Source organism: Penicillium soppii (genome assembly GCF_028829465.1).
Source record: "Penicillium soppii strain IBT 18220 chromosome Unknown utg000010l, whole genome shotgun sequence".
Lineage (NCBI taxonomy): Eukaryota > Fungi > Ascomycota > Eurotiomycetes > Eurotiales > Aspergillaceae > Penicillium > Penicillium soppii.
This window is the reverse complement of record NW_026643240.1, coordinates 88,938-106,047: the sequence shown is the minus strand read 5'-3', so window position 1 is coordinate 106,047 and position 17,110 is coordinate 88,938. Positions and strand designations below refer to the sequence as shown.

General features: G+C 46.9%; 6 protein-coding genes across 6 annotated transcripts; 2 read left to right on the top strand and 4 right to left on the bottom strand.

Annotated features, from left to right (window-relative positions):
• Positions 1–1,027: 1,027 nt before the first annotated feature.
• sidI (putative long-chain-fatty-acid-CoA ligase) lies at positions 1,028–3,023 on the bottom strand (the record flags this gene model as incomplete). The annotated part of the gene is made up of 5 exons (XM_057246200.1): positions 1,028–1,356; positions 1,420–1,749; positions 1,800–2,179; positions 2,244–2,541; positions 2,612–3,023. 5 exons carry the CDS (start codon positions 3,021–3,023, stop codon positions 1,028–1,030), a joined length of 1,749 nt encoding a protein of 582 aa, XP_057091549.1.
• Positions 3,024–4,942: 1,919 nt separating this feature from the next.
• N7529_010672 (uncharacterized protein) lies at positions 4,943–7,763 on the bottom strand (the record flags this gene model as incomplete). Its single annotated transcript, XM_057246199.1, has 9 exons — positions 4,943–5,008; positions 5,059–5,634; positions 5,690–5,872; positions 5,929–6,261; positions 6,323–6,420; positions 6,478–6,677; positions 6,941–7,215; positions 7,269–7,564; positions 7,658–7,763. The coding sequence occupies 9 exons, from the start codon at positions 7,761–7,763 to the stop codon at positions 4,943–4,945; spliced, it is 2,133 nt and encodes a 710-aa protein (XP_057091548.1).
• A 719-nt stretch (positions 7,764–8,482) lies between these two features.
• N7529_010671 (putative transcription regulator (RTG2)) lies at positions 8,483–10,470 on the bottom strand (the record flags this gene model as incomplete). The annotated part of the gene is made up of 3 exons (XM_057246198.1): positions 8,483–10,181; positions 10,238–10,407; positions 10,468–10,470. 3 exons carry the CDS (start codon positions 10,468–10,470, stop codon positions 8,483–8,485), a joined length of 1,872 nt encoding a protein of 623 aa, XP_057091547.1.
• A 141-nt stretch (positions 10,471–10,611) lies between these two features.
• On the bottom strand, positions 10,612–12,846 carry N7529_010670 (glycoside hydrolase family 31 protein; the record flags this gene model as incomplete). The annotated part of the gene is made up of 1 exon (XM_057246197.1): positions 10,612–12,846. The coding sequence occupies one exon, from the start codon at positions 12,844–12,846 to the stop codon at positions 10,612–10,614; it is 2,235 nt and encodes a 744-aa protein (XP_057091546.1).
• A 1,359-nt stretch (positions 12,847–14,205) lies between these two features.
• Positions 14,206–14,661, top strand: N7529_010669 (uncharacterized protein; the record flags this gene model as incomplete). The annotated part of the gene is made up of 1 exon (XM_057246196.1): positions 14,206–14,661. One exon carries the CDS (start codon positions 14,206–14,208, stop codon positions 14,659–14,661), a length of 456 nt encoding a protein of 151 aa, XP_057091545.1.
• Positions 14,662–15,902: 1,241 nt separating this feature from the next.
• Positions 15,903–16,844, top strand: N7529_010668 (NADPH oxidase family protein; the record flags this gene model as incomplete). Its single annotated transcript, XM_057246195.1, has 1 exon — positions 15,903–16,844. One exon carries the CDS (start codon positions 15,903–15,905, stop codon positions 16,842–16,844), a length of 942 nt encoding a protein of 313 aa, XP_057091544.1.
• Positions 16,845–17,110: the final 266 nt, after the last annotated feature.

Genomic DNA, 17,110 nt, shown 5'->3' with positions numbered 1-17,110 from the left:
ATTAGGCGGGTCCGGATCTTATCAGATTGACAGCGACATCGGATATCCTATTTTCCTTCTCTCGGCTTCTTTTTCTTGGCTTTATCAGATCCGATGGCACCCGTGAGACAGGTTTATCAAGGTATGTAACGTTTACACCTGGGATTCGGCGTGAGATTATGTTGTTTAAACTTCTCAAGACACATAAAGCTCGGGGAACTGGAATTGATTCGACGGTGCACTGTGGCTTTCTTGTGGTTTCGAGACTGGCCGATAGGTTTTTCTCTTCAAAACCGATACATTTTCCTGGAGATTTCTCCATGGGGGTTGTATGATATAATGGTGTGCAATCACCTAGGTAGGCATTTATGCAGGGACAGGCGGAGACTCATCAACCTCCAACAGAAGCAAGCAACTGGAAGCCTAAGACCCAGACTGTTGGGCAACTATAGTGTCATGGGGCTTGTGTGCTAAGGCGCTAAGACCGTGGGTGGTATGAACTAGGGGTGGTACGAAGAAAATACATATGTGGCTGAAACTGCACATTTACCTAGGTAAAAGCATTTTCGCGTTAGAATTAACCCCCAAGATTTTCAATACCTGGGAAACGAAATATCCAATCTTATAAGATCCCAATATGATCTATGTAGACTTTGGGAGATAATCTCTGAGAATGACCGGAACCTTGGAAGACTGATGAACCATAGAGCCCCGGTAATCCGTGTAATGCGGTAATATAAGTTCCGAGGTTTAGTACAGCCACATAATCTAATCCGGTAATGATCATCGATCAGACAAGATAGCATCTAATCTGATTCTGGGAAGTGGAGTACCGCGGTCGGAGCCGACGCAATGTATTCGTTAAGAAAATGGCGCAATTTAGTAAGAGCCCACTTTTCGTCAGTACTGTAACGAATCTGATAAGATACACTCTAATTAAAATGTTCCAGCCGGTATTTCAAGTCTTCTTCACGTTCTGAGAATTGGGGTATTATTGCAAACAAAAAAATCTAGAGTCTCTACTCTATATGTACAATCTCTCTTTTAGTTACTGGCGTTGAGCTAACACTGCAGTTGCCATATCGCGCAGCTCCACCTTTCGGACTTTGCCGCTCCCCGTCACAGGAACCGTGCTGGAAGCCCCTTCTTCGCCAAATACGAACACATGCTGCGGGGCTTTGTGTCGACCAAGAGTCTCACGGGTCCACGTCCGAAGCTCATCGTCAGTCGGACGTGTGGCGCCCGAAGCGACCGCGATGAATGCTCCAACTACCTCGCCGTATTTGGTATCCGGGATACCAATTACGGATGCCAACTCAATCGAGGGATGCGCGGACAATCTTTCTTCGATCTCAAGCGGGTAGATATTCTCGCCGCCTATTAGATCCTGGATTAGAAATGTCGTCGATCGAAAGTGGAGTTAAATTTTCGTAAACTTACCGCGAATAATGATATCCTTGAACCGACCAGTAATGGTGCAGTACCCTTCTGCGTTAAAAGAGGCTTCGTCGCCAGTCTTGAGCCATTTGACACCCTCAGCATCGGTTATGAATGTTTCGGCAGTTTTTTCTGGGTTGTGCCAGTACCCCTTTGTGAGTTGATAGCCAGCCATACAAAGCTCACCACGCTGGCCTACGGGAACAATGTTTCCATCGGCGTCGATAATTTTCGCACGGGCGTGCGGCATGACTTTCCCGACGGTCGTAAGTCGGGTGTGGATGCTGTCGGTGGTGAAAGCATTGAAGCACGTCGGCGAGGCTTCAGTTAGACCTATAATTGAGTCAGTATTGATTGAGCTCATCAATTGAAAGGAGTAGTACCGTAGCTACTAGTGTATTCTGTCATGTTCAGTTCTGCGAAGAGCCGCTTCATAAGTGGACGCGGAACTGGGGCTCCCGCAATAATTCCAGTGCGCAAATTTGAGGTGTCAAAGTTAGCAGGCTTGGGGACACTAAGAATTGCCTCAAACATGGTGGGAACACCGTGCAGAGCGGTGCATTTTTCATCGGAGATTGCATGCAGAACAGCCTTGGGGTCGAATATTTCGCCGGGGAAAACAATCTTGGCGCCGTGAGTGACCACCGCCAGCATGCCCAGGACCAGCCCAAAGCAGTGGAACAGGGGTGGCGGACAGCACAAAATATCGAAAGATGTAAGGTTCATACGATCGCCGATGAATCGAGAGTTATTTACCAAGTTGCTGCGGAAAGATTAGCCACAAAAAAAAAAAAAAAGAAAACAATTGATCGGCAAGATCCACTTACTGGTGCGTCAACATTGCAGCCTTAGGGTTTCCGGTTGAGCCACTGGTAAATTGCAGATTACACACATCATCAGATCGCAATTCAGATTCGCGGTCCTGGAGCAAATGCGCATCCTGCGACAACCCGCGGTGCACGACATCTTGGTAATTGCTGAAGTTATTGTAGCTTCCGCGAAGAATAATAATTTCCTCCAACGATTCCGAAGTGGCAGCCTTTTTGGGATTAGGGCCAAGTTCGGATAAGACTTCTTCGAGATTATGGCGTCCAATGCGCGGGGTCATGAAAAGCATTCGGCATTCTAAAAGGAGATAGGAAAAATCCAGAGATTAATATGGAGACAGTAATACAGAAAGTGGATATCAACTCACCACTATGATTCAGAGCGTAATACAGCTCCGAGGGGGTGTACGTGTTGTTCAAAACAACCAGGATAGCTCCGACCCGGGCAGCCGCAAAGAAAACGGAGATGTATTGCTCACAGTTGCCCGCCATGATGCCGACACGATCGCCTTTCAGAATACCCGAGGCCAGCATTCCTAGGGCTAGACGATCGGTCTCATCTTTGAGTTGACCATATGTCCATCGCGCACCTGTCCAAGGGAAGACTAAACACTCAATTCCTCCATATTGCAGTGCTTGGAGTGTCAAAAGTTCGCCCAAAGTGATATCCAGCAGCTGTGGCTCTGTCGGACCCGCGACAATAGACAGCTGTGGACTACTAGGAGGCTGAACGTGCGAAAGCGTTTGTTGCAATCGCTGCACACTTCTTGGAGTCGCCATGGTTAACGAGATAATTGAAAGAGAAGAGGGAAAAAAAAGAAGAGCGGGTTTATAGATGTAGCCGACAATACCGCGACAAATTTCGCACGATACTTGAATCCATTTTTTTATTACAACTTCAATCAGATATGCCGGTTCTCCACATCGGAAGTCCGTATTGGTAATTTCAAGGCTTTGGCTTTTATGCTTGATTTCGATTGGCTCCAATCAATCCTTGGCGTGAATTCAGACTCCGCTTATGCTTTGAAGCGAACCTTGGCATGAATACGCAAGCTCCGAGGTAATTTTTGAGCCTTTTTCTTTTTCTTTTCCAAAGCAATTGGACATTGTTCTTTTCGTTTTTTACCGTCGCCCTAAGCCTTATTCACATGCATGACGTCCCTGCATACTTGCAGTACATATAAACTATAATTATAACGTATACAATACCGCTGGTCCCACCGAAAATATCCCAGCTCCGAGACATTTTCCACGTTGTCAAGGCTTGTGTGAAAATTCCTTCTTCGCCGAAGTGGACTGATGACGGAGCCACCTTCGTCCGGTTACTTAATGCTGAACCCATGCACATATCAAAATCTGAGCTCATGGTAATAATATTGTAAAGATTCCCTTCGGTCTCCTCTCGATCATCGGGGATCATCCAGTAAACTTTCCCTTCACAGGAATATAATCCGGAATTGGCTCTCGGAACACATTTCATAATTTGACTCACCAGAAAGATGTTGATGAAGAAAAAGACCTCGTGGCACTGGACTCCACTCAAGATCAGATAATCATCTGCAGAAATATTGTCAGGGTTATCAATCAGGTGGGAGGGTGTTTGTAGGGTGGAGTCCCGGACGAGAAAGGGAATTTTTTCGTCTTTGGCAGCCCGGGACACGCTTCCGAGTTGATAACAGTGATTGGCAACACTAGAGCTTGGCACATCCCGATATTCCGAAACGAAATCTTGCTCTCGCTGGCGAACTGAGAAAGACCAGGGACTTTTGGTGGGCCACGGGCTGGCTGCCCGGATCATCTGAAAAAGATCGTCTCTCTGCCAGGGACTACAGTGTCGTTCCCATAATAAAATGTTGTATTCTATCAAACTATTTCAAAATTAAGAAACAATCAACAGCCTAGGTGATACAATACTGTAGTTTCTTGAGGCCATAGTTAGAAAATCTAATCAATCGGGCTAGTAATCTAATCAATCATTCCCGACATCGGATCGGCCACATCGTATTATCCCCACCCAAAGATACATCCTGTAAGGTTAAATACCAATACCGTAACATAAAAATTCGTGTACAATGTGCATAATGTGAAATGTGTCAGATCTAACAATGGACCAGGTCGAGGCCATCTACGGCAGACGTACATACATACGCAATATAATAAGTAATACTGCTCTTTCCTATATTCCGATATCCATATTCCAATTCCTTTACTGGAGCACTCGATTTTTCATATTGGTTGACCTTTGAACGAAGCACCCTACATTAGGCTCCCACAGAATTAAATCAAATGTTCTAGAGTTCTTTCATGTTGGATGCCTCATTTCTTTATGTCTCTGCATATATTGATAGTAACATTATATCATCGGGATTAAAGTTGAATTAGTGTTTCGCTAGTGGCTCTGCAGTAGGCCCAGGTATGTCGTTACAATGATGTGTTGACTGTACGGAGAATTTCACAGTCTACTGGAAGTGCAGAAATGTTTGTTTGAATCTTATTATTAGTATATCCTTCTGGAACTGGGCTCTACGTCTGGCGCTAAAGAGTGGTCGGATCTTTGATGGATTACCAACCGCACAATAAAATCCCCACTATGACCAGAGTGTTGACAGGCCAGCACATTATTCCCATATTCCGCTTTCTGTGAGATCAAGAACTCGCAACCGAAGGATAGACCTGTGTCGATGGGTAATAGGCTCTCTTTACTCGCCAAACTTCCCACCCTTCGGGAGAGATAGATTCGGGCAGCCTTTCCAGTCACAGGTGTTCTATTACCAGTTAGCATGAGTGGCTCAAATTTGAGAAAAATCACAATTACTTTGTACACTTCTGTTCCCCACCAGCTGAAATGTTCGCTAGCTCCAGTGAAATAGATCGTCAAGAAGATTACCACACCCGCAATTCCCACGGAAGAGTCCATCGCGGAGCTCAGCACAAAGTTGTACTTACTCCACCAGCCATGCAGTCGCTTGCGGATAAGCCAACCAAAGGTCAACCCAACTACTGCCCAGCTACCGTAATTCATTCCGGTCGCAGGGGGCAGGTAGTTCAAACCACCGATAAATAGAGGGATATGAATCTTCTTCCACAGCGAGTTAGGATAGCGGCGACTTAACAAGTGGACGGGAATAGGCAGGACGGCGCCAATGATGAAAAAATACAGTAGAGCGGAGTAGCCAATCTGATTTGAGAAATAGCGACGAGGTCCCACAGCACCCCAAATCAAAGAAGTGTTAAAGTGTGTGCTGGAGTAGGGGCAGGTGAAACCATTGACGGCGGCACTGGTGCATATACCGCTGATATGGTTGAGAGCCCAGTTGAGGACTCCGAGTGATGAGAGTGTGCCAACAATCATTCCAACAAATTGGACCAAGAATAATTTCCGTTGAGGAATCTGGGAAGTATCAGCACGGCGTCACCGAAATTGAAAAGGTCATACGGGAACTTACGTGACAATAGTAGGCCAGTTTCATGTCCTGGGCAAAGTAAAGACCTTTGATAGTGGTGATGTATCCGATATCAAAGAACCAAATATTAGCCAGAACCTTGCCCTCAAATACAAAACCAGCAACAATGCGGCAGAAAATATCAATATTGATCTTGAGGTTGGCAGTCGCATAGACCAGAGCAAGCTGCAGTCCATTAGCGAAACTTTAAACAAAGAAATTGAGCACAAGAGTTGACTCACCGGAGGATAGAATACGAGTGCAACAACACATGCCAGCAGAACACCGTACCACCTAAGATCGACATCCCACCACTCAACTGCGAACATCGCCATGAACAATGCCAGAACACAACAAACCAAATACCACCAAAGAGGAACATCAGGGTCTCCTCTGTCATCTTCGCTGTGCGCCCTGGAGCGGCGTGGAAGGGATTCAACTACCAGCTTAGGCACACGTCTGAATGCATCGGCCATAACGTGCCGCTTTTCAAGAATTACCCAAACAAGAAGTGCACTCAGCGTTGCGAACGATAGTCCAAACATGTTCAACGCGTAGGTCACAGGCATATAGACCTGGATTTTCGTATGGTCAGCGTGCTGCTCGTTTCATGATAAGGAACGGATGTTTAATTACCGGTGAGTAGGCGAGATACTTTTTGACATCAAGCTTATAACCGGAGGCCGCATTGACAATTGTCTTGACCTTGTAAATATCTCCGGTATTGTCGAATACTGCGCACTCACATCAGATTATTGTGCAATGCCATATGCGAAGGGTTGAATGGATACCTTTTGAACTTTGAAAGGGGAGGTATCCTGTATTCCAAACATTTGTGTAGTAACAAGCAACAGCCACAATCCAGATCCAGAAAACCAGAGAAACAGTGACGTTGAGAATGGCCCACGAGGGAATGAGTAGAGGAGATCCGACGTAAGAAACCTGGCTCCCTTCGAAACTGTCAGCGCAGCCATTAGGTGTTGGGACCAATCTATTCACAATCAAAGGTAATAGGCAACAGACCCATGCCAGAACTCATCCCGAAGATTTGATTCACTACCTTGTTCTTTGGATTGATCCAACAAGGGAAGCTAAAGTAACTAAGCGCAGGGAAGATGAAGTCCGGGAACCAATACCAGCAGAAAGAGATGCAGCCTGCCATGGTAAAGAAGGCATAGCGGGACATTTTCCAAGTTTTGTAACTGTCATTCATTATTCCTGTTTCGCACAAACAAGGATATCATCAACTCTTACCGTGATTGCACCTGTTCTTGACTGACATGGTGGAGGGTGGTGGTCAAGGCAGTGACGCTCAAAACTCCTGGCCAAATTAACTCCTTGGGTACAACGACAATTGCCCGGAATAGCCCAGCTAGGCAAAACCCAATGAGGAATGTGGAAAAAGTGATAAGAATTTGGAATCCCCATCCTGCTTTGTAACCGTAGAACATTTGCTGCTCTGTGAGAACATCGGCACCGAGACGGACATAGATGCTGAGATTGGACATGACGTAGATCAAAGTGTGCTCCTATTGTGTTGTTTTGTTAGTTTGATCAATGCGACCATCGAGTGAGTTCCTACTTTTGTATTGAATGGTCCCGGGTTAAGCTCGAAAGACAAATCTCCCAATGGGACAGTCCAGTCTGGGACAATCTTCTCCCATAGTCTTCCTAGGGGGTAGGCCAACAAGAGGACCACAGAGCCCGTGATTGTCAAGGATGGTGTACGGAGTGTGTACAAAGTGTTCAACCCGCAGATGACAATACAGAAGAGAATTCCAAGCACCCACATACGGAGAGTGAGTATTGGTTCAGTGGGATCATCTTCAGCGATCCCTATACCGGCAGCTCGCAAGATATCGATTTGAGAGTCCGCATCTAAGTAAAATTGGAATCAGCAAACAGAAAGGATAAGAAAAAGAATAAAAGACACATTGGAAAGGCACAATGGGAAAAGAATCAAGGACTTACCAGAATCAGAATTGGGCTCATAGTGATGCTTCTTCTCGTGAATATGTTTCTCCTGGACATTCATATCTTTTTCCTTAGGATCAATAGTATCCATGGTGGAAGCCATGGTGGGAGGAATTAGGGAAAGCTGAAATGTAGAATTTAGATGATCAGATAAATACCATCAGATAAGATTTAGAACAGAGAAACAAAGAAAAGAGAAAAACAAACTCAAGGCGAGATTCAGATGCAACATCGGAATAAATCCACGGACCTTCAGCCCTACAAGGCGAAAGTGGGACCAGAACAAGCTTCCGTTTTTTTTTCTCGGCATTTCAATCTTTATTCTGCTTTTTTTTGGTGTCTGCCTAGATCATTCCAAGGTTATCTACGTATTATCTGCGTATATTGGAATGTTACGTTATCAACTAAAGATATCACCTTGAAAAGAATTGCTTGCATTTGTCACACCTCACTATGTCATCAATCTCACATCACCCTGCCCAGGTGCCTGAATTGGAGACACTGAAAGGGAGACAAGAAGCTTTCTAAGGACTTGTCCATATCTCGGCTACTTATGACTCGATTCGGCATTTAATTTACGCAGAGAGAAGAGTGGATCCAAACCCTTGCGATTTTTCCCGAGTAAGATGACCATCCATGGAACTACGCGTGTAGGGAATTTGAGCTTTCCTAGGAGCTCTTAGGCATATTCCTCATGTCTTCATATATATATACATGAATGTTAACTATCTCCATGCTAATATAAATGGGCTCACGAGAAGAAAAGTATTGATCCAAATGAAGATCTACATCAAAAATGCAAAACAACTCCGCATGTTGAGCTTATCCACTCACCGGGGTCAATAAATTCTCCTCCACCACTGAGACACGGACCTTGATGCCCCATCCATCGCGCCCACCAATCCAGTTCTTTCGTTTCCCAACCTTTTGGATCCTTTGGACGTCGTGCTCAAGCTCCTGCTTCAAGTGAGTCGGGTCGTAAGCCACCTTTTGGATGGATATTGTCAGATTCAAGCCTTCCTTTTCGCCCTTTTTCCCGAGCCCATCCTGCCATTGTGCCGCAGGAACAATGCGAGGCTTAGATGTGTCGATAGATCCGGTTGGGTAGAGTTGACTAAGCACTAGGCCGAGCTTTCCCAGATAGCGTGTCCACCAGACCTCCTCTGGTGTCAAGATCCGTTGGAGGTGGGTCTTAAAATCCCTGTCTCGGGGTGGTAATTCTCCACCATAACGCTCCTGGAGCATCAGTGCCAGCAGTGCACGATGAGCATGTGGGATTCCATGAGTAGAGGCCAAGACCCCGGTGCTAGTGCTGAAAAGTGCAGCACTAGAAGACAGCTCTTTGGACATGGTGGCGTGGTAGTAGAGAATGTTAGCAAAGGCCTGGACTAGATGTATACTGATGGAAGATGGGAACGATCGTTTGGCGGACGGCCGAGGGAGGGCAGCCAACATCAATGCAGCCAGGGCCTGCGCCGAAGAAGGGGCATAACGGGCTGTAGCGACCTCCAGAGGATCCTGCTGGCGGACGACCGGGAGCATCTCTCGAAACAGCACACCTTCTCTTACTCCACCCTGGCAGAAGTGGGCCTCTTTGATTCCATGTGGTAATGATTCCGCTAATGTGTTCACTAAAAATGCCACCGATGGCACTTGTTTGCGCCGCCTATCCGAGACTCGGAAAATCTCGTGTGCCGTCCGAGCTACCTCTTTGAGAGCTTCAGTGTCCTCGAAGTCCTTCTTAGGCGCAGTATATCCGTTAATGATCGAGATGGGATAGCTGCGCCCCTTTGTCTGGTGGAGATACAACAAGAGGTATCCCCAACCCCGAAATCCTCCTCCTGAGAGATATAGAGGAAAGCCTCCTTGTTCCTGGGCTTTTTTCACCAAATGTTCGGGAACATCGATTCTCTTAAAGGCGTCGCGAAAGTTGTCCGCCATCTCTTTGCGAAATTTCTCCCGAGCTTTGTGGGCCTCCTCTTTACTTTTGTCCCGTTTCAGATCGGCCAGTTTCTGTGTCAAGGCAGCTGCTCCATAAGGAAAGCTGACCGATCCTTGTTGGCTCATGTGTACGTTGCCGGCATGCGAAGTGATCCATGTCATTTGCATGCTCCCACCTCCCAAGTCGAGAGCGAGTCCCTCCACGTCTGAAAAACTGCTGGCGATTCCCCATGCGCCAATCACACCCTCCTCCTCCTTTCGTAGTGCTTCCACTGAGATACCGGTCTTCTGGCGAATCGCTTCGATGAATGCAGAGGCATTGAGAGCCGTTCGAGTTGCTTCGGTGGCAATAATCCGTATATTGTCGTTCGGTACTCCGATTTCCACGCAAACTATCTGGAAGCGAACTATGGCGCTAACAACTCGATCGATGACATGCTGTGGAATGGGGATTCGATTGCCCGTTTTGGGGTCCACTTGAGCCTCGTACAGAGAGATGTTTACCCGATGAAAGTGGACAGTGGGAAGAACTCGGGTACTCGGGGGCGAGAGATCGGAAATCGAACAACGGATACCATTGCTATGGATTTCAGAGTCAGTATATCTTTGAATGGAGGGGCGAGGCATTGAACCTACCTGCCTAAATCGACCACAGCATGGAGGTATGCATTTTGTCCTGGATCATATGAAACCTTTCTGTGATTCATTGGAATATGTTCTCCGCCTCCCATGATAGCGGTCTCAAAGTGGTGTACAACGTAAGTGGTGAAGGACGAGAAAATACCCGTGACATCATGCTCGACCGCCTGATATTCTGCCAGAACTCTGCGGTCGGTGCCTCATTGCAAGATGTCTCTACTCCGTACCATTAATGGCAACGTTGAACGTTGAACCCAAGGCATTGAGTATTGTCTTTCTATTCGATAACTATCTCATTATATTCTGTTTTGTCTCGCCTCATCTCCGTGGAACGGTCGACCTGCCCGCCTCACTGAATTTCTGACTCAGCTTTACGCGAAAACGCGTCCATCCAGAATGTCCGCCCGAGTACCTAGATGAAACAATGGAATGTGCTCCTTTGGTGCTGGTACAGTCACTGTCTGCCCTCCGGAGTATGTTTCATTCGACCACCAATACGTCCATGGCTTCGAATTAACATCTGTTGTCTGTGGCAGATACACAGACCACTCCGTCACATTCGGGGTTGTAACAGGGCTCACGAGCAAACAAGGACCAAACATATATTGCTGGGTGGTGATGTTGGTATTTTTCTGTGTCCATGCAGCCACATGGGGGTCCGACTTTTCAAAATCCATGTACAAGGGACGCATGATCATTCGACCACTCTTTTGAAGTTGAGCAAAGACCGCTCGAAGATAGGCAGACAGCTGATATCGAAGCTGGATATATGACACAAGAATTGGAGTATTCTCCGATCCATAGGACCATGGCTCATTGGCGCACGTGTATGTATCCTGGAAGTCACACGCTCGAGACCCATGGGTGCGCATGAATGGCAGGAACGTTGTCCACTGGAACCATCGGACATACAACTCACGATATTCGGGGGAGTCGATGTTAGCACTCCACGAAACGGTTGGATCTGCTTGGAAGCCGCCCGCGTCCAGAGTCCACCAACCCCAGCCAGTCGCAGCAGCGGACAATCCACTAGCTACCTGTGCGCTAAGTGTCTCCCACACTGCTGTGGTGTCGCCAGACCAGATCATGCTACAGAATCGCTGAGAACCAATGTACCCTGAACGACTCAGTGACAGGTAATCACAGGGGGAACCAATTTCTGATGTGGTTGCATTGCGGAATCCTTCTTCGATGGCCTGTTGGTGGGCCCATGGATACAGTTTGCCCACACTGCTTTGGGAACCCGCTGCATACAATACATCGGGCATGGGGAAGGGAAGAGACTGGATATAGTCACTCTGCCCGTTGTTTTCATATGCTTCACCGAGAGAACCACCGTCTGCCTGATCGATCCAGAAATTCTTGATTCCTTTATCAAAATAGTTCTGTTTGAGTGTGTTCCACAGGAAACGGCGCGCCCCGGGGTTCGTGGAATCATAGTTGCGGATGTATGACCCATTCCATGAATCGGTCGTACCAGGCCCCGATCTAGTAGCTGACAGAAATCCTTGGGCCATCATCTCCAAATAGTTGACGCTGTTGTCGGCCACGCTGGGCCAAAGGGATGCCATCATCTCGGCGTTGGTCAGGTCTTTCACCTGGCGGGCCATCTCTGCCACGTCGGGCCACAAATTTGGGTCGAGTCCCCAGTCTCCCTGGTGAGCCCAAGATTGGTAGTCGATGACAATCATGGACACTGGGATCTGATGATCGTGGAACTGCTGTGCCAACTGAACAACTTCACTTTGGTTTTCATATCGAAGTTTGGATTGAAGATAACCAAGTGACCAATCAGGCGGGGTGGGAGCCCGACCTGTCAGTGCAGAGAGCCGTTGTTGAAGTGTGTCGTAGTCACTGGGGTCTGATGCTACTATCACATAGTCAACCACCGATGCTGCATCGGCGGTAAATCTGTTGCGCAGTGGGCCGAACTCCATACGACCGGTTGAGGCCATGTTCCAGACAAAGCCGTACCCTTTGTTGCTCATGAAGACCGGGGTCGGAATATGTGTGTTGAAGTTGATGAGGTCAATTGTAAGCCCTTTCTTGTTGACGAGGTGATCCTGTTGGGTGCCTGTGCCATAGATCTGTTCCTCTGGTGTGGTGCTGAAGGAAAATTCCGCAGCGAACTCGCTTCCAGGTCCGGTCCAAGAATAGTACCGAGGGTTGATTGACTTGAGTGGTGCATACTCATTGGTGAGGAGGGTCTCCGAGCCATTGGTCTCGACTCGATAAAAAGCGAGACGGTAACCTCCAGGGTTACCTCCCCATCCAGAGGTGCGAACGACCATGTTGCCATTACGCAATTTTTCTGATTGGTTGCCGTTAAAGGCTGTATCAAAGGTCATTCCGTGTGCTTCTCCATCCTCGGGTCCTTCAAGTGGTGGGTCATAGACAAACCCGATCTCTTGACCCGTTGGCGCCCGAAATGGCCATGCTCGAACTCGAAAGCCATCGTATCCGTAAGGCTGTACCAGAACTGTTTCAAACCCGTGTTGCATACGAAACCCTTTTGAAGTAGATTTATTATAAGGGGATGACTGTACTGGAGATGCCACTGAGCTAGATGCCCAAATGGTACCGAGGGCAAACAATGAAAGCCGCATATTCTTCCCAAACTATTGGTAAACAGAGGGAAAGAGGAAGAAGAAATTACTTTATTCTCAGCAATAATCATTCAATGGGCTGGTCGATTCTTCGTATCCTCGCTCTGCACTTTGTCCGTCCGTGCTTATTTTAACAAACTGTCGCATAAGATTTAGGCTGAATATCGTGTCCTACGCTCCGGAGACTCCGCGATAGACGTCATCTCCGGTGGAGGATCGACATCAATAGCTTCCATGTTGATGGGAACAGACGGGTAACAAGGGGTTGACAAGGCAGGTCTCTAGTTATAACGCGTGTACAGATAACAGGGACCGGAGGGGAATGACCCGAGCGAAAGACGATTAGCACCCTGCAGATTCAATTATCCGAGTTAGTGTGGGATGGAATCGAAAAGGGTCCGAGTCGGGTTGCGCCGCCCGTGGGGTAATATTTGGATCGTGAGAAATTTTGGCAGTACTTGAGTAGCTTGCTGCTTTCCTAGACTGGACTTCATGAAGTCTGAGTCTCACTATCTAATGTAGAACTAGGTACCTAGGAGATTCACCTCAGGGAAAATTTCGGAAAAGGAGGCTTCGAAATATTTGATCAGTCCATCGGCAAACAGGTCTTGGTGGCCCAGGCGTCAATCATGACAACATTTTTTATCAATTGCATGATTTTAGTTTGTTCAAGTTTTTAGGCCTATAACCTACTTTTCAAGGCTCTTCTACCTATATGATAGAAATACCAGGGAGAAGTTCGATTTCCAAATACCTACCTGGGTAGTCTCAATGGTCTTTTTCAGGGATTCTTGTCAGAGGTATATATTTGGTGGCAATTTACCTGCATCCATGATTATCCGTTTCAAAATTATAAAAATCTACCCTAGAACCTGCCTAGGTAAGAGAAATTGTGGCTCATACACGATCAATCAACCATACCTAGGTAAGAGGCGTAGAAAAAGTATACAATACGAAAGAGACAAACACAAGGAGGTTCACACTATATTTACTCTGTACGTATATAGCTGACGCGCTAAGCCGATGATATTCTCACGCGGCAACATTATCTAATCAATCCGATCAGATAAGATAGGAAAATCACGAGGCTTTTTGCATATGCCCTGCTTTTTTCTCTTTTCTCCCTTTCTTTTTGTATTCTTATTCCAAAAACCCCGAATCATTTCTTGTAAAAAATCTCCTTCAGGTAATCCTTCCACTTGGGGTCATTTCCTAACAATTTCGGTCCAAGGGTTCAGAGACTTCCCGATCCCCATGGGCCCACCACAGTGATTGCGATTATCGGCTTACTACCGGTGCTCCGCCTTTTTCTCAACTGTTTCTTCTTCCCAAACTTGTCTGAGATCTGGTGGTTTCACCATGTTACTCGGTTGGCTGCTCATCGCATGCGCCCATGGTGTTTGGGCTGGTATCTTGAAAGACGAGCGGTGTGTGACAGCCGTATACTCGGCATACAACTACATATCCTTTGCCGGCCTTCCCCCCAAACCCATGTGGCATTCTCGATGTCGGAACATACTAAAAGTTACATCCATATATGCAGCATCGGAGATATATTGCAATGAACGTGAGCGTACAATAGGCATCGCCCAGCTGGCCGATGATTGCCAAGAATTCGGCCATGAGGCGCTTTTGTCCCGAGACACACTGGCGGAAAATTTGACGGAGGAAGCCATTCGCAACATGAGGGTGATTGAATATCAAGAGCTGGCCCGAGCTGATCCGATAGATTTCCCGGTTCTGCTCTCACCATCCTACTACAATCTGATGTTTAACACAATTGTGAGACCCTTGGACCCCTGGGAAGCGATCTGATGAAGACTGACAGACAATTTAGGATTCTTGGCAATTCGTGACCTGGTTGCACCATGCATTCGGGTAAGCCTTGTTATATCGAGATGACGCACAACTCAACACTGACCAAATAGCTATCTCGGGTACGCCTATTGGGGTAGCATACTGTCATTGGGTATCATTCATCGATTATGGGACTGGACATTTCATCGTCTAGCACGACGATCAGAGCGTGCAATTGCATCAAACTTTTATCCGCTCATGAACACTTCAAAAAAACCCCCATTGATTGGGACATGGCTTCACTGGATCCAGACTCATATCATGATCCCAGCACCGTTGGCAACGCGCCGATACATATTAGGCTTCACGTTCTCAACTAGAGCTGAAGCACTTATTGTCATGGGATTTTGGGCCATGAGTTTCACCTTGAGCGTTGTGGGATACCGAACCTTCTCCGGGAATATTTAGTAAGTGTCGAGGTCGTGGATGCGAGAAGTGGAAGAGACTGATGAACAACTCAGCTGGCCTGATATACCCAGCCAGATTTTGCGATACTCTGCAGATCGTACCGGTATTATGGCATTTGCAAACTTTCCACTCATTTGGCTCTTCGGAGGTCGGAATAACATCTTCCTGTGGGCCACCGGATGGAGTTTTGCGTCGTTCAATATTTTCCATCGACACGTAGCCCGGGTGGCTACATTACAGGCAATTGTGCACTCACTACTCTATATTGTGATGTATATCCAGGGTAAGATTTGGACATGCGATCTTCCACGATTTCTCACTGACCTAGAGTTTAACCGATAGCCAACACACTTTGGAAAGTTTTATCGAAAGCCTATGTTTTGTGGGGTATCTTGGTATGTTCGCGGGCTATTTTTCAAGCTGACGACGTCTGACATCAGAATATTAGGGCACACTATCTATGATCTTACTGTTGATCACTTCATTTGATCGAATTCGCATTGTGACATATGAGCTTTTTTTGATAGTCCATATCGTGCTTTCAGTTCTTACTCTTGTCGGGTGCTTTTAGTGAGTGAGACTGACCTACTTTTACTCTTTTCACCTTTCCATCTCTCCTAACAAATTACAGCCACACTGTGATTTTTGAAGGACATGAATATTGGCAGTACCTATGGCCCTCGGTGGCTATATGGGTAGCAGACCGATTTCTTCGAATTGTACGGCTTTGCTACTGTAATTTACATGTGAGCCTTTCATATAAAAGATTGATCAAGGCTTCTACGACAAGAATGACCTACGACAAAGCAGCCGACGTGATACGGATGGAGGTTACGCCAGGAACACCTTTGCTACATCCTTTGCCAGGACAGTACTACTTTTTGTACCAGCCATTCAGACTCAGTGGCTGGGAGAGCCATCCGTTCACTATCGGAGCTTGGTCTTACGAAACAGGGGATGATTCTTCATTAACACCGACATCCACAACAAGATTTATTGAGTCAATTGATTTCTCCCATGTACCGCTTCTTGCGGGGGGATCCCCACACTCGGATTACCAACGTCACTTAACAAGGGATTCTACGGAAGAAGAACATTCTTTGAAGCTGAGATTTATCTTTTGGGTCCGACCATATGATGGCTGGACTCGCGCATTGCGTGAGCAATGTTTACTTTCACCAAACCCGATTAGCGAAACAACTGTGCTCCTTGAAGGCCCCTACGGGGATACCTTCCCTTTATGGAAATACGAATCAGTGTTGATCATCGTCGGTGGCACGGGGATAGCATCAGCCGTTCCGTACATTCAGGATCACCTTCGCCGTTCTGACCAAAACTGGGAAGAGAATCCTAAAAACGAGAAAACACAGGTTCGAGACATTCACCTTGTTTGGACAACTAGACAAGCGGCTTTCATCCACGAAGTTTCCAGTCGCGAATTAAAACCTGCTCTTGAGCGAGACGATTTTAGCGCCTCATTTTACGCTACTCGTGATACAACTGCATGTTCTGAAGATCTTAGCGATTTTGGATATGAAGTACAAGAAGGTCGACCCCACCTTCAATCTCTGATCATGAGTCGAGCCTGCGATGCATCTTCAGCTGGGTGCAGTCTTGCTATCCTTGTGTGTGGCCCCCACGGAATGGCGGATGAAGCACGCGCTGCGACCCATCTTGCCATGCGACAAGGCCACCGCTCCATCAAATTCGTGGAGGAGTCGTTTATGTGGTAATGCCATAGCCAGACGAATACGTATTTTGTGACGGGTATCCAACACTACGCATCCTTTGGCGAAGTTTCGTAATCGCCTGTTTTGTTCCAGATGAGATATAATATCCTTGTCACATATCTTCCAGATCGGGGAATTTGCCAAGTTCGTACATTCGTACCTCTTGGCGGCACCAGACAGGCTCATCACGATTCAATTTTGCCCCCCGCAGGAGCACTCGGGCTGTTCTAGACTTCATTTTGATGATCGTTGAATTTCCTTTCAAGTTT